Source organism: Myripristis murdjan, chromosome 22 (assembly GCF_902150065.1).
Source record: "Myripristis murdjan chromosome 22, fMyrMur1.1, whole genome shotgun sequence".
Lineage (NCBI taxonomy): Eukaryota > Metazoa > Chordata > Actinopteri > Holocentriformes > Holocentridae > Myripristis > Myripristis murdjan.
In genome coordinates, this window is record NC_044001.1 from 21,717,984 (window position 1) to 21,732,528 (window position 14,545).

Consider the following 14,545-nt stretch of genomic DNA (forward strand, 5'->3'; position numbering starts at 1 on the left):
GACACAAATAGTAAAGAAATGTTTCTTGGCAAATATGGACTCCCAGCCTGGGTGATTTCCATGGTCAAACGTGGACATTTGGACCTCACACAGCGATTAAGTACACTCGTGTCTCTTGGAAATTAGAATCAGCATAGTTAATGGGCCACTTCACCGGGCTGGAGAACAGTACAGTAGGTGGGAGATGCATCTATTTAGTGAGATGGGGCATTACTGTGGCGATAACATTTAATGGTTATTTGTCTCCAGGGCAACCTCAAGAGGAGCTGGGATAAAAGCAGCCCTTCTCAAATGTTTCTTTCAACTGATAAAAAGGCACCATTATGGTCTGCTTTGAGTCAAACAAACAAACACAAAAGTGTTATGCAATAAAATGAGTGAAGCGTAATGCAGTAATTAAGCAAGCGGCTCTGCCTCTATTCAGAAAGCTTTGGGCAGCTAGGGCAGGACAATCTGCCCTGTACTTTTCCTTTCCCTCCTGGTCAGAAAAAAAACAACAAAAAAATTGCCGTGCACTGAACTGCTATGAGATGCCACTTTGGACTGTAAGTGCCAGGACTGTTAAGTTAAAAGCACCTTTCAGCTGGGATGGCAACAAATCCAGGATCACCGACAGTCTGTTAGGTGACTTACTATGTGGAATTTGGCACTAATCTCAGACCATCCTTTCACATTAGCTTAATTATGGGAATAAGCTCTGCAACAAATGGTAATTAGTCAGATGATTTTAGAAAATGATGCATTTTTTGATGATTGTAATAAGAACTCAGGGTTTTGCAATAACAGCCCTTCCAGTTGTGCTCCGTGGGAGGCAAGGCTGTCATGAGTCATTGCTGCTATAACAGCCTGACTTGAGTTTCTTCCCTCAAAGTAATCCACTCAGGCTTTAGGAGAAATTACTGCCAATCTCTGCCTGACCCCCCTCGTTGGAGGTGACCTCTTGCATAGGGCACACACACGCCACTCCGTGCTTCCAAGAAACCAGCCGCTCAGTCAGCCAGCCAGGCTGCTAATCCATCCCTGCTCCAAGTTGGAGAAGCTGGGGCCCAGAGCCTCGCCTACATGTGCTTCTAATGAGGGCCCAGTGTTAGCAGAAACACACAGACTGCTGGTTGGGGGCCTTGCTCAACTTCCTTCTTTCATAATATTTGGAGTTCCCCACCCGGACGGTGAACTAAAATAAACCCCAAGTCAACATCAACACTGCTCGGCTTTGGCCCTGATCCCACACCCGAGCACCACTTTGATCTGCACTTAGTCCTGAAAACCAACAGCAGGAGGAAGGAGCATCCCAGAAACTACACTGATACACTATATAAGCTATTCAGTCAGTGTCCAGAAATAACTCATATCAGCACAATGTGAGAAGGCAGGGTCCAGTGTCCCCGGCTGGACGCTAGCTTTCATCCATCCATGTTACTTTTGTGTCCGGTCTGAAATTACACTCCCAATTGATTTGAATTCCATTGCATGCCATTATGAATTCTAAATTTGATCCATTATAAGTGAGTGAGGCAGTTTAATATTAACACACTACTGGTACACCAAATAGCACTGAAAACAATTAGGGTGACATATTTATGTCAAAAGAGTATCATTAAAAAAAAAAATTTTTTTTTTTGGCCAATTAAACAGTTTTTGGAAGATTTCTTTTTTTCCCCAACTGTTTTGGCAAGTGAGAAAAAAAAAGATAATTTCTGTCTCATATATTTGAAGACTATCATGTATGCCTCTGCGGTTTTGAAGAAATACATCTCTCAATCTATATTCCACAAGGGAAAATCTGTTCAAGATATTGGATGGTTGATGTATAACACGAGGAAGTTGTGTGTTGATCCATGTTGTGAGGTGTGCAATACAGGTCTACAAACAAAGAAGGGCTGGAGGTGTTATTTACTGACCACCCCCCCATGTTTGTCTCCCATTAGACCATGCATGGCTGCCTATTTAGGTCACAGTGGATCAGACAAAGGCAGCCGAAACCTTCAGCACAGCAGCCGGCCAGCCACCATCCTCTGGGAAACATCACCAGTACAGTCTGGTTTGATAGTGGACTATAAATTTGAATTTATTGTCTTTGATGTGATTTTTTTTTTAACCACAGAGTAGTCAGAACAGTTAATGTGCATCTCCAGAGGATGCAAGAGTTCAGATGTTGGTGGCAATAAGCATGTTTTGTCTTTATGAGACTAATAACACCAAATCATTCTAAAACATTCAAAAGGTTCTTTTACAAGTGACTCCAGCTAAAGCAGTCAAAATGACTGCTATTACACCACATTAAAAGGCCCCTATACTTCAAGTGCCTGAAAAAGCAACTCCTATCTGCAATGAAAGGATTTAACAAGAATTGGTCCAACATGCATGAACATGAGAAGGATAACCCCACCTAGGGCAGCTCCTGCATTCAACACTGCACCATTCATTGTGGCATTTAAGCTGAAGACAACGCCCTACATGCTCCTTTCTCCTGTGGTGATATCGCTCACCAGATCAGTCCCCTGCTGGATTGTGTGTTTTGCAGACTAGCCAAAATTTCAGGATCTGTAATGTAATAACCTTTCATAATAATACAGACTTCTCCGGGAATGGGGTAATGCAGAACTAGTCTCTGCAAATCAAGTAGCAGAATAATATCACTTCCTTTATCTCTTTCATAAGTTGGCATTTGAGTTTTAAATCTGTGTCTAAGTGAACAAGAATTAATATAAAGTACAGAATGGCACAAGAAAGACCCGGCGCTCTTTGCCTCTAGCACATCGATTGCAGGTAGTCCCTTGTGCCCAAGCAGTCCGACTGGCAATTCCATTTACGTCAGAGTTTTTGCAGCAACAGCACATTCTTGGTCTCAGTCTATTCTGCAACAGCAGCCAGCAGCGATAAGCGCTACTGTGGCACATTCTGGAAAAGTGCAGATCACAACATGCTGAAGGAAGAGAGGCAGAGAGGCAGGCTTAATGCAACTGCTGCATTAGAAATGTCCTTACAACCTTAACAAATCACATCTGCATGGCCCGACAAACTGAACAAACAGGCAGGGTGACCTGGCAGGGACACCAGGGGGTAGCTGGTGGTTTGACTGGAAACAGCTAGACACGGAAAAGCCCAAAACTCCCATGCCGAGTGACAGAGCAGAGACTCTGATTCTGTTATCAGAGGAAGTGAGCTCTTAGTGGCGAGGCCTTGAGGAGGAAAGCTTTAATGTGTGGTGGTCTGTCCCAGAACCAGCTTCCTCTGTGGTTGCATGGATCCTATTAGTTAATGTAGGGATGGAGGTCCCAAAGCATTCTAGCTTTATCATTTACATCTGGCTGAAAAAGAGGCCTTCTACTTGTGACTAAACACAGGGTACAGAACAGAGATTTTCCCACAAGGTCAAGTAAATGTGGACACTCAAAACAATCAGCCCATTCTGAGATTTTTCATTTGTAACCAAGTGGAGTTTACTAAGAAACCAGTGGTTCTGTATATCCTGTGATTCACCTGTATAATCCAATGTTGCCAAGAGCAAATGAAATCTCTTTTAACCATGCAACCACGAGCATGACGGTGCATAACGTGCTGTTTGACATTCTGCCATGGTGAAAAACTTGTAGCCATGGAAACCGAGCACACGGATTTGCTGTTGTTCTTTCTTGTGTTTGTTTTTATCCTTGCTCAACATTGTTTTCTCTCTCCTTAACTGCTCCAAAATGCAGTGATATTCGGTACTGCAGCTTACAGCTAAGTGACAAGTGAAACCATCTCCCTAGAGTTCATTACTTGAAATCTCTGCTAGTCGGGTGATTAATAAATGTGTCTTTCACTTTTGTAAAGTAATATGAGTGGGAGAAGTGTCTGATGAAAAAAGCTACCCTGTATTAGCAGATATTACTCCACTCCCACACATGCTCTTTGATTGCTTTGAAGCCAAATATCTCCGATGCCTCTCCGAATGCTATTACAACCTTGTGACAATAACAGAGCAATCTCCTTGAAGACTCAGTGTGTGCACGTATTCTAGGCATAGCTGGCCTAATGACAGCACTGTTAATGACACTCAAAACAACAGACAGAACAGAATAACTGCAGGCTAGTCATTAACTGCTGACCACAACACACAGATTAAACCACAGCTGTCACCATTAAACACATGCACTCATCACCACAAATCAAGTCAGATCAAAACATCAGTTGTGTACCATCAAAATACTGTACAGCCCTGCTTCAAGGGAAGAAGCAAAGAGTCTCCTGTCACATGCTATTTGTATAAAACTTCATGACAGCACCATGAGAATGCGCCAACAAATGCACGCCAAACCATAGACAGATGCAGCTGTCTGCATTTCTGAACATGGAGGTAAAAAGGACGGAAAGCAGGAGCAATCACACTGTACGAAAATAGACTTTAGGCCAACAAGAACAAATTCCCTCCACCAAAAAATCTGCAGTCATCCTTTCAGGCTGTCTATGTGTGTTTGCGTGTGTGTAGTGATATTAAAGACTAGACAGGCCCAGAGCAGAGGCAGACAGATTATATTGGGTCAAGGCTGATGTAATACAACAGATTACAAGTTCCAGCACCACCAGCTGCTCTGATGATTTCAGTCTGGGACTGCTGTCACAGGAAAGACACTTGATTCAATCTGGACATAAACGACTTGGATGTTTGGCTTGAGACCTTCAAAGCAGAGGGCTGAAACCCAGTCCTTGTTGCACTCGCTGACACCCACAAACTAAATAAACTACATCATCCAAAAATTTAAGGATTATTGCCATAGTAACAATACTAATCAATGGCGAGGGGAACGCACTTCAAAGTGGTGTTATGTTATGACGCAATTCTCTTGATACATTCATATTCTGTATCCGAAGGCACACTGCAGTCTCCAAATGCATATGCAAGTGCTGAAGTAAAAGTTCATACTGAATCTAGAAACATCTCTTCAGAGCTCTTCTTCAGAGCTTTGACACTAAAACAGACATTAGCTATTCACAATAAAACTAGTCTGAACTCAACCTAGCCTGGTCTATGGCTCATTTATCTTGCCTCTCTGACTGAGTGCAGCAGGTATGACTACCTGGTGATAACAAAGTTGCATACATCAGCAAAGCTTTGCGCAATCAGAGTGTCAAGTGAGACGATCCATCACCGTTATGGTGGGATGATGTAAGTAAGAAAGAATCACTTATCAAAGCAGGGTGAAGCATCAGAATCAGTCCACTCAGAGCCATATTTTAAGGCAATTTAAAGGAAAATTACACCCTCAGATACTCAGTTAAACTGTGTTATCTTACACTGTTACACATCATCAGCTTTTGATATACAATGCTTTCCAGGAGGTATTTTGTGAAATGTTGCAATTTACTGCTTTCTGTTTTAGCCACTGTGCCTCACCCTGCATAAACCTGCCTTAGCTACTCTCACAAAGCTGTTCAACAACCAGCAGAGAAACAAATGGACAGGGCAATAGTGGTAATGACAGAAAAAGCATTGCAACAGCGAGAGAATGAGTTTTTCCAGTTGAGAAAAAGGAACTCATGCTCAAAATCCAACATTTTTATGGTATTTTTTGACTGCCAAAGGTGTCAGGCAAACCAGCAGAGAAACACACGGTAATAACTTATTTTAAGGTAGATTTTTCTTCTGAGACAGCATGCTACTATGCAGACAAAGTTGCCTTGAAATTGAGCACGGTGACTTGGCAAGGTCAGGCGTTTTGATTCCATGGCAAATCAAACAGTGCAGCGCTATGAATAGAGACAAGATGAGAGGTTCCTTGTTCTTTGTTTAGATTAAAGAGTCTTTGAGGAGGGATGAGAGCATGACGAACCTGCCATAACAAGAGCCTACTGGAAGAGCACCTAGACTAATGTCGGTTAATTACAGACAGGCACCGAGATAGATGGCCTTTTGAAAACATGAAGTCATGTGAGCTGTAGACCATGAATCGAGGGCCGTATCTGAATAAGTAAATCTGACTCAGTGATTGGAAGACTGAATATCAAAAGAGAGAACAGCTATGCTTTGCTGTTCTCTGTCAAACACTCAGCTCTCTAAAAGGTTTCAGTCCCAGGCAGGCAAACAGATTACATTACTGACTGAGATGCAAGGGCAGTCAGAGAACAGAAAATGCTGGTGGTTTTGGAAGTGGTTTGAGGTGGTAAAACCACAGCATCATCATGAACCAGTCAGAAACCACAAGGGTGGACACTGACCTTGGATCTCCACAAGGTGAGGACCTCCTCTGAACACCTGATATGATATCTTATGATCAGGTACTCAAAGAACAGACCACTCAATATCATGTTCAGGTTTTTCTGTTCAGGGTTTTTTCTGTTTCTGATTTTTCTGAGTTTGTTTAAAACACATCACAAATGCCAACTACAACACCACATCATGTAAAATTGAATAGAAAATGAAAATATATGAACGCACAGCAGCATGTTGAAATCAAGACAGAGTCACACCCTGATATCTTGATATCTTGTCAGTCCAAAAATTAAATATATGAGGCCTTTAACTATTCACAGTGGCACCAGTATTTCCCAGCCTTACCAGCCAGAATGTTGTGGACGGGCGTGGCGATGTTAATGTCCTGCAGGTGCTCCAGGGTCTCAGTGTGGAACAGGCGCAGCGTGGAGCCGGAGCTGAAGGCAATCCAGATGCCCACCCCGGCCACCACCATGTGGGACACCACCATGCCCTCCTCCTGATGGGCCTCCAGCTGCCTCTGGAGGGGGGGAGACAGCAGGGAGAGAGGAGGAGGACATTACCTTTTGCATATTCACAGAAATATAGCCCTGCTTCTGGGTAGTGGAGGTCAGAGTCACAACTGTCTTTATTTAGAATGTGTTTAGGTTTCATCAAGTTAAACTTCATGCTTTTTCAGTGCCTTTTTAGACTGAAAAAAAAAAAAAAAAAATAGAAATTTTGCAAATAATCATGAAAATGAAAGCAATGGTAGACCTATGAAAATATGCATGGGTTTGGCTAACTACGACTGGCTAACTACAATGTCTCACCACAAAAACAGCACACCAAGAAGCTACTTTTAAAAGTAAATTTAATATGAAAGCTTTTTGCAACTGGATTCCGTAGCCTTGAGTTGATGTAATAATATAATTTGAGACATTTTAAAACACCCGGACATGCCCTGGTGTTTGCCAGGAAATTTGCATCTAGCAGGTATTTCACCATGAACTCACATTTATACAAAATATACTTATGTTGCATGTATCCTCTAATTGCATCAGTGTACACAATATTTCTCTCTATATGCTTGTTTGCTACATCTGGACACAAACCTAAAGATTTAGCTGCTGTACAGAGGATTACTGTATATTTAACACAGACTGCATACACATCAGTAACAGGCTGAACCCCAGTAGAACGTCTCAGTGGCTACAGGACTGGACTTTGCTGTGTTGGCTGAGTCTAGCTTTAGTGAAACAGAAAAAAAAAACGACGACAACAATTGTCCTGGCTTATGACACAGGTGAGCTCATCACTGAGCCAGGCTGGTTGGACTATGGCAGCCCATGTGCTGTCAGTGGCTGTTATGTCTGGGAGCCTCGTTTGTTATTTGCAAAACATAACAAAATAATTCATTACTACAATAGGTAACACAGTGTGAGAAGTGATTGTGTTTTTGGCAATACGCATTAAAGATGTTTATTGAGGGTGATTTGAAAATATATGAACAGAATGGGCATATCAAGTGTAGTCAAAACAGGAATTACATGGAAAGCAGTATTTACCACTGTTTGATAAACTTTGATTTGTAATCTAGAATGAAATCTGTGGATCAGGACACGCTGTTTAGCCCCAGGTTTTCCTTGCTTATACTGGTGTGGGCAAGAACTGCAAGTTTCAGATAGCTCGATAGTGTATTTTAAATGCCTGGTGCATTGGCTTCATTCCATCACCACCAGTTACATAATCTTTCCACACATCCCTTTAAGTAAGTGTAGGTGGAGTTGTATTTGGCCAAGGAGAGTCCATTCACAAGAGTCACAGAGAAGGGCAGAAATAAAAGGTGGTGGAGGAGCAGGTCAGAAAATGAAAATTTGATGTACTGTATTTTTTAATTACTTTTTTATTGCTCTTTATCATTCTTCATGCGTTAACTTATCTCCCTCATTTTACTTTACCCTTTATGCTCTCTCTCTCTCAATCTATCTCATTCCCTGTCCTCTCTTCTGCATGTAGTCACATCCCAGGGCTAAATGAAAGCTCTCAGAGAGAGAGAGAGAGAGAGGGAGAGAGAGAGGCAGGTGGTCCATAATGAGCTTAATGAGGCTAACCAGATTATGACGCAGTGCATGTCAGAGTTGAATAGAAACGTTACTATTCCTGGACCCATGGCAGGTGCCTCCATTCCCTCAATCAGGCCAGAACAGACACAGGGAATACTATCCAAACTCCAGAGTATGAAGAGAGGGAGCCAAGGGATTGGACAAGGGGTATAAAAAGAGAGAGATGGACCCCTCTCAAATGCTAGAGGCCCTATAATGCTATTATTGACCATGGCAAGATCACTGGCATGAGGTGACAACAGGGCAGTGATTAGGCCAAACATAATTAGTAGATGTAAAACAAACATAACATGACAAGGTATATGTGCTTCTCATTCTTTGCATTAAATGCTTGTTGGAAAATCTCGACTTCAAATGAATCCACGCTCACAAAGGCACTACCAGCCAGCCACTTGGCTCTCCTTTTCTGTCCGACTGGTCATCACTTAACCCACAGTCGACTCCTCTCTCCTGGTTTCTAGATTTTGAATTGAGTCACTCCCTCTCTTTGGTCATCGGCTGAAAATGTCTCTTTTCAAGAAGTGCCTCATGTCTCGCCCCTAACACTGAGTCATATCTATTCTTGAATATTATCGCTCCACTGCACTCTTCTACTGAGGTAAAAGAAAAGCAATAATCCTCCTCTAAATATGTCCTTAGATTTTACTTCTCCTATTTCTTTTCCTGGCATTTCTCTCTCATGGTGCATTTGAGTGGACGTTGATAGCTCATAAAGTTGAAACCTCTGAATTTACTGCCATAACTGTGCACTCAAACAGCCCGCAAAGTTGTAAATACAAATGTTAAACTTCCATGATACCCAAGTTTACAAATGTGCACCATTATGTTATCACTGCAGGAATCCTTTCAGGGTCCTGTGACCCTTCACCCCTTTACTACTAACCACTAAACAAGGAACTGACACTTTTTCTACCTCTGAATCACTTTGAATAAGAGCATCAGCTAAATGATAAAATATAAAAGTAAAAAAGTTCAGATCACTGCCCAGTGGTGTCATTTCCTTAACATTTCATATCAAATTTATCAATTATATCATTATTGGAGTCCATTACATTCCTTACCACTGCCCTATACATCACTGTGTCTTTAAGTGTAGTGCAGGCCTAATGCTGCGCGGGTCCATAGTGTGGGAGGGACACTCTCCTATCACCATAATGAATTATACAGAAATGTCGACTTTGCTCAATGCGTCGTGAATTCTACTACTCCCATGCCTCTGAAACCTCAAAGGAGACCAGGATGAATTATGAGCACAATCTCAGTCAGAGTAAAAGATTAACTCTCACAGTCAACAGGTCATAAAACCTTATACTGTAAATTCATCTGTCAAGTGTATGAGGAAAAAGGCATTGTGTTTTTTTGTTCTTGTGAGGATTTGACTAAATGCTTTTTGCAGATGCAACCGCACGCTTTGATGAAAACCTAGGCTAAACAATTCTTTAGAGCAGCTCAGATTTCCCATGAACTTGGGAAGCAGATATAGGGGCAATTAACTACATCATCGTCACTTTCAGTTGCTCGTTTCCTGTATGATTTACACAGATAGACCAGGTCAGATACCCAGATAACAGTCAGGAAGAGCACTAGGGGTTATTTATTTTGCAGACATAAGCACACACACACAGAGAAATGCAGAACTACTGAACTGGTCCTTTAAGAATGTATGTGTGGTGTCTTACTAATATGGTAAACAGTGTGAGAACTAGATTACATACCTCCACAGAGTGTGTGTGGGTGCTGATGATGAAGACCTGTCCACCTGATGAGGCCCAGACATGCTCCTCCACAGCCAGCATGGCTTTGACTGGGAGGACGCCCAGCTTCAGCACCTTGGGCTTGTCGCTGCTCCACAGCCCGTCTGCAACACCAGAAACAACGCAGGCAGATCAGTACCACAATGTGCAGAACTCATCATTTGGTGCAATTAAGAGCACTGTAATTCAAACACTGCAGTTTATACAAATATACACTTTGCATTCATGATTCCAACTCAAGACCTAGACTACAAAACAAACAAAAAATAATGTAGTCTCATATTATGTGTAGAAATTATGTTTATTCTGTCAGTGGGATGGGATAATGCTGGTCATTTTCTTGACAGTAGTAGGCTGACCTTCCTTACTCTGCTTTGCTTCAAAATATTTTTACTTGTTCCCAGAAAAAGCTGCAGAAGTGGGATTATCTTGATACCATTGGTAGATTTTTCAATTTAGCAATTGTGCATACAGTATCACGCAAGTTAAAGTTATGAAAAAAATGATCTGCAAGATGCCAAATAATATCTCTTTAAAGAATAGCTTCAGCACACAACCTCTCAATTGCCTTTAATTTTTTCATATATTAGTGAAAGAACAGATTATATAGGGACCATGCTTTAACAGACAGCCCCTCTGTAAATGCCATTTGCATTTATAACTCTTGCTAATGCTGGTGGAGTGGCCATTGATGGTTTCACAGCCTTCACTATGCATATAGATGGGCTGAGAGGCATTAGTCATAGCTGAGCTCTATCCCACACACACCTCCTACACACTCTGTTCTACAAGTGCCTGGGCACCCACAGTGCCAGCTCGCAGGCACTAAAATACCCAGTGCTGGTGTCTTTATAAATATCGACACATCTCTACAGCCTTAAATTCACTCAGTTTAGAACTCAACAGCTATTATCATTAAATGAGAGAAAATGTACGTTGGTGGATAGAAAAAGGTAGATTTTATTTGGCACACCAGATCAGGAATATGCATACTGCAGTAGCATATGTATCATTCAGTTTTGCTAAGACTGGGTGGAGAGATTGAAACTTTCAGGTAAATAGTCTTTGAGCAAGCTGGTCACAGCACAGTCACACTGATATACACTTTAACCCAGTGAGTGAAGTGCAAAGCACAGCTTTTTTTGTTTGTGAAGCCCCAGTGGGAATCAATCTCTAGCCTCTACAGAACTGCCATCCCATGGAGCTAGACAGGCCCTGCGTAAAATACCAAGTTCATTTCCTCCAGATACCACATTCCCCTCGCTAATCTAGGCCAGGAAGTGAATGAGGCCTCGCCAATAGTGTTTGTTTAAGAGAAGGCACAAAGGCAGCTATTGAGGGGAGAGGTGGCATGCAGGGAGAGCAGAGGTACAGTAATGACTGTGGAAGTAATGGTAATCTCTCACTAAAGAGGCTAGGTGAGATTAGCATTCCAGCAATGCTCTATGTATATTTTTGTAATAATCAGTGTATTTGTGTGCATTTGAAAATACATGTGTGAGAGGGAAAGAAAAGGGAAAGGAGGGGTAGAGAGAATGTGAGAAATAAAGAAATGACAGGATAGCCAAGTTGCTGCCAACAGCAGTAAGCAGCAGTGCAACTGTTCTGTGCTAGTCTTATGTAAGTCCTCTCTGCTGCTCACCTCTCAAACTGAAGAATTCCTTCATGTCAATCACATCTCCAACAAACTTCTCATAACTGTATGTATGTGTGTGAGCCTGCCAAATACAGCAGCCTATGAACTACAGTGGGAAAACAAGCAGATGAAATGAAGATGAGCCAATCTTTTCTCTCTCTCTCTTAGGGAAACCGCAAGACTATCATGTGCATGTGCTCAACAGGGAAAACTAGATACACAGTAATGAAGACAGGAAAGACAAGAAAACAAAAGAGTTGTTTTATGCTCTGACTGTCTGGCTATGATGTGCGACCTTTGCCGAGCCATTGCCTCCCTCCCTCACATCTCTCAGACAGTCACTCACAAAGGAAATAACAAGCATGGCAGAATGAGGCTGACTGGCCAGCTTTAGGCAGGCTACATCTACTGCAGAGTGGCATGACCATGCAGGATAGCTTACTGTGAGCAGGCACACAGACACACACCAAAATACATTCAGCACAGCCTGGATTTGGGATTACAGACATCACAATGTTGTAGTGTTCAACTGTGTTTAATGGCTCATCACTATTCACTGTCATGGTGCCTTCTGATCAGCTGACATATTTCATATGAAACATATTTATGTGTCACATCAAAGTATATGAGCTGAAGGAATGTATTCCAGTTTGCTGTCTTCTCCTTTGCGATGTAAATCGGCAGTCTACTTTAAATGCTAATACAGCACAGGCAATCCCAGTAACTGTGACAAAATGCTGGAGGAGCATTAGAACGGGGGTGCAGGATAGACTTTCCTACCAGGCTCTGCTGGGTGAGTCATCATTTCAGCACCCAGCTTAAGCTAGGAGACAATGACAGAGCTGTTAAAGGGAAAGAATTGTACAAATCAGGCTGCATAAAACGACCAGGATTTCCTTCTGAGAATTCATTTAACATACTAATGGTGAATGAGGAAAAGAAGCAGCTATTGTAACTGTTGTGCCATTAAATTACACCAAAGGCAACAGAAGTTACTCCTGGTATATTGAGTCTTGGGCTGCTAATCTGTCTGTAAAAGTGGAAGAAGTGGAAAAAGCAGTAATGTGTGCAGCTTCAGGGAAGATTAAGGTGGAAAGAAGTCATATCCAGTAAAGGTGGAGCAAACACTACTGAATAGCTGCACAAGTCTCTTTTCCAGGCAAAACGTAGCAAGAATACTTTCCTTTCTTTGTTTTTCCCCAGGTCATGGTCATCCATATTCCCTCTGTCTGATTTTTCTGTCTCTCTGTCCCTCACACATACACACAAAAAGGCTCTAGCAATGGTGGGATCACATCATATTCATAACCATAGCTGACAACCAAGATCTGAAAGGATTATGTGTATCCCATTTAGTAAAGATGCAGAAGCAGAGTCTCTCTGTTTGCACTGATACGACAATCTGTTAGAGATAGAGCAAAACACAAAAAAATGAAACAGGCTGTGTAGCCCAGATACGTTCCTCAAATGTGCTTGGGTTTGTCTGGGAGGGAGGACATTAAATAGGTCAGCACAAACAGACTGGCTTCTCCCAGACAACCGAGCTCGCTAAAACAGAACCTCAACACGCAGCAGAAGAGCCCCCTGATTCTGAGCTACAGAGCTCGACTGTGACTCACGGCTAACAGAAACCTTTGGACTCAAAGGAAAAACATAGGAAGAGGGGTGATGGACCCCAAAACAACTTTTTATGAGAGAACTCTACCCAGCATTGCCTCTTTACTTCTGTACCCTGAAGGTGACATGTTTTGTGTGCCCTAGCTCTGACATTTTGTAAACTTTTGTAAACAAAACCTGAAGTAAACACTGTCAGCCTACAGAAATTTAAAACAAAATCTGCTTCTCTTAGTGAATGCATGTCTGCTCTGTCCAGTAGAATTGATCTGACCTCTGTAATTACTCTAATTATAGCTCCTTATGAGTATAAACAAATATTACAAAGACTTTTTGAGTTTTGAGAATATAACAGAAGAGATACACAAACTCATGAAGACCTCCCCTCCTCCCACACACACACACACACACACACACACACACACACACACACACACACACCTTGTGTTCTGGAGTAGATGGCCACAGAGCCGCTGACCAGGCCGGCGTACAAACAGTGTTTCTTGTAGACCACGCTGATGACGGTGGACTTGTCTGGAGTAAAAAAGTGCTGCAGACGTACTTTCTTTGACCGCTGACTGCTCTTATACACGATGATACTAAGGAGGAGAGGAGATGAGATTAGTACCAAAGTCAGTACAGAGTGCTAGTTTGAGATACACTCCATGAATGTTGTAGATAAGAATTTGGTGGTGAAAATACAGGGGTAAAAATCTATTTTTGTTATCCAAGATGTTATTTTGTGATGTATATGAGACACAATTTAGCTTGTGCTAGATGTCTTCAGATTTTATCAGGTAAAATTGTAAACACCTCTAATAATGGTCATTTGAACAAAATCTCAGATGGACTTTTGACGAGAATAAAATGGAACCAACTGCAGGAATATCACAACATCAGTCTGTGATGGTTTATTTCTCAACAGATAAACAGTGCATTTAGAAACTGTTATATTCTGTGATGTTAAGTCTACTGCAAGTGGCGTTTTCTGATGAAGTGTAGCAACATATTTTGTCAACTCATTTTCCATCAACCTGCCTTGCCTAGTTCTATTTCACTTAGTGATTTCCTGAATTTCCAAGGATGCATTTCAACAATCCCAAGAATGTTGATGTGAGAGCTGAAAATTTTTCTACTTTACTTGCCACTACAATGACAATGTCTCAATATGCTCATTTAGGGTTGACATGACATTTTAGACATTTTCTGAACCTTAACAAACGCTCTCTTGTGATTATACTGT

The 14,545-nt window shown here is 41.8% G+C and overlaps 1 protein-coding gene across 2 annotated transcripts in view; it reads right to left on the minus strand.

Moving 5' to 3' along the window:
• arhgef10 (Rho guanine nucleotide exchange factor (GEF) 10) overlaps positions 1–14,545 on the minus strand; it is a 55,337-nt gene that overhangs the window by 2,606 nt on the left and 38,186 nt on the right. For both annotated transcript variants that reach the window (XM_030081814.1, XM_030081813.1), the window contains 3 exons: positions 13,744–13,901; positions 10,014–10,156; positions 6,539–6,713 (listed from right to left, as the gene is read on the minus strand). In XM_030081814.1, coding sequence (XP_029937674.1) covers positions 6,539–6,713; positions 10,014–10,156; positions 13,744–13,901 — 476 coding nt within the window. The remainder of the gene's footprint in view (positions 1–6,538; positions 6,714–10,013; positions 10,157–13,743; positions 13,902–14,545) is intronic.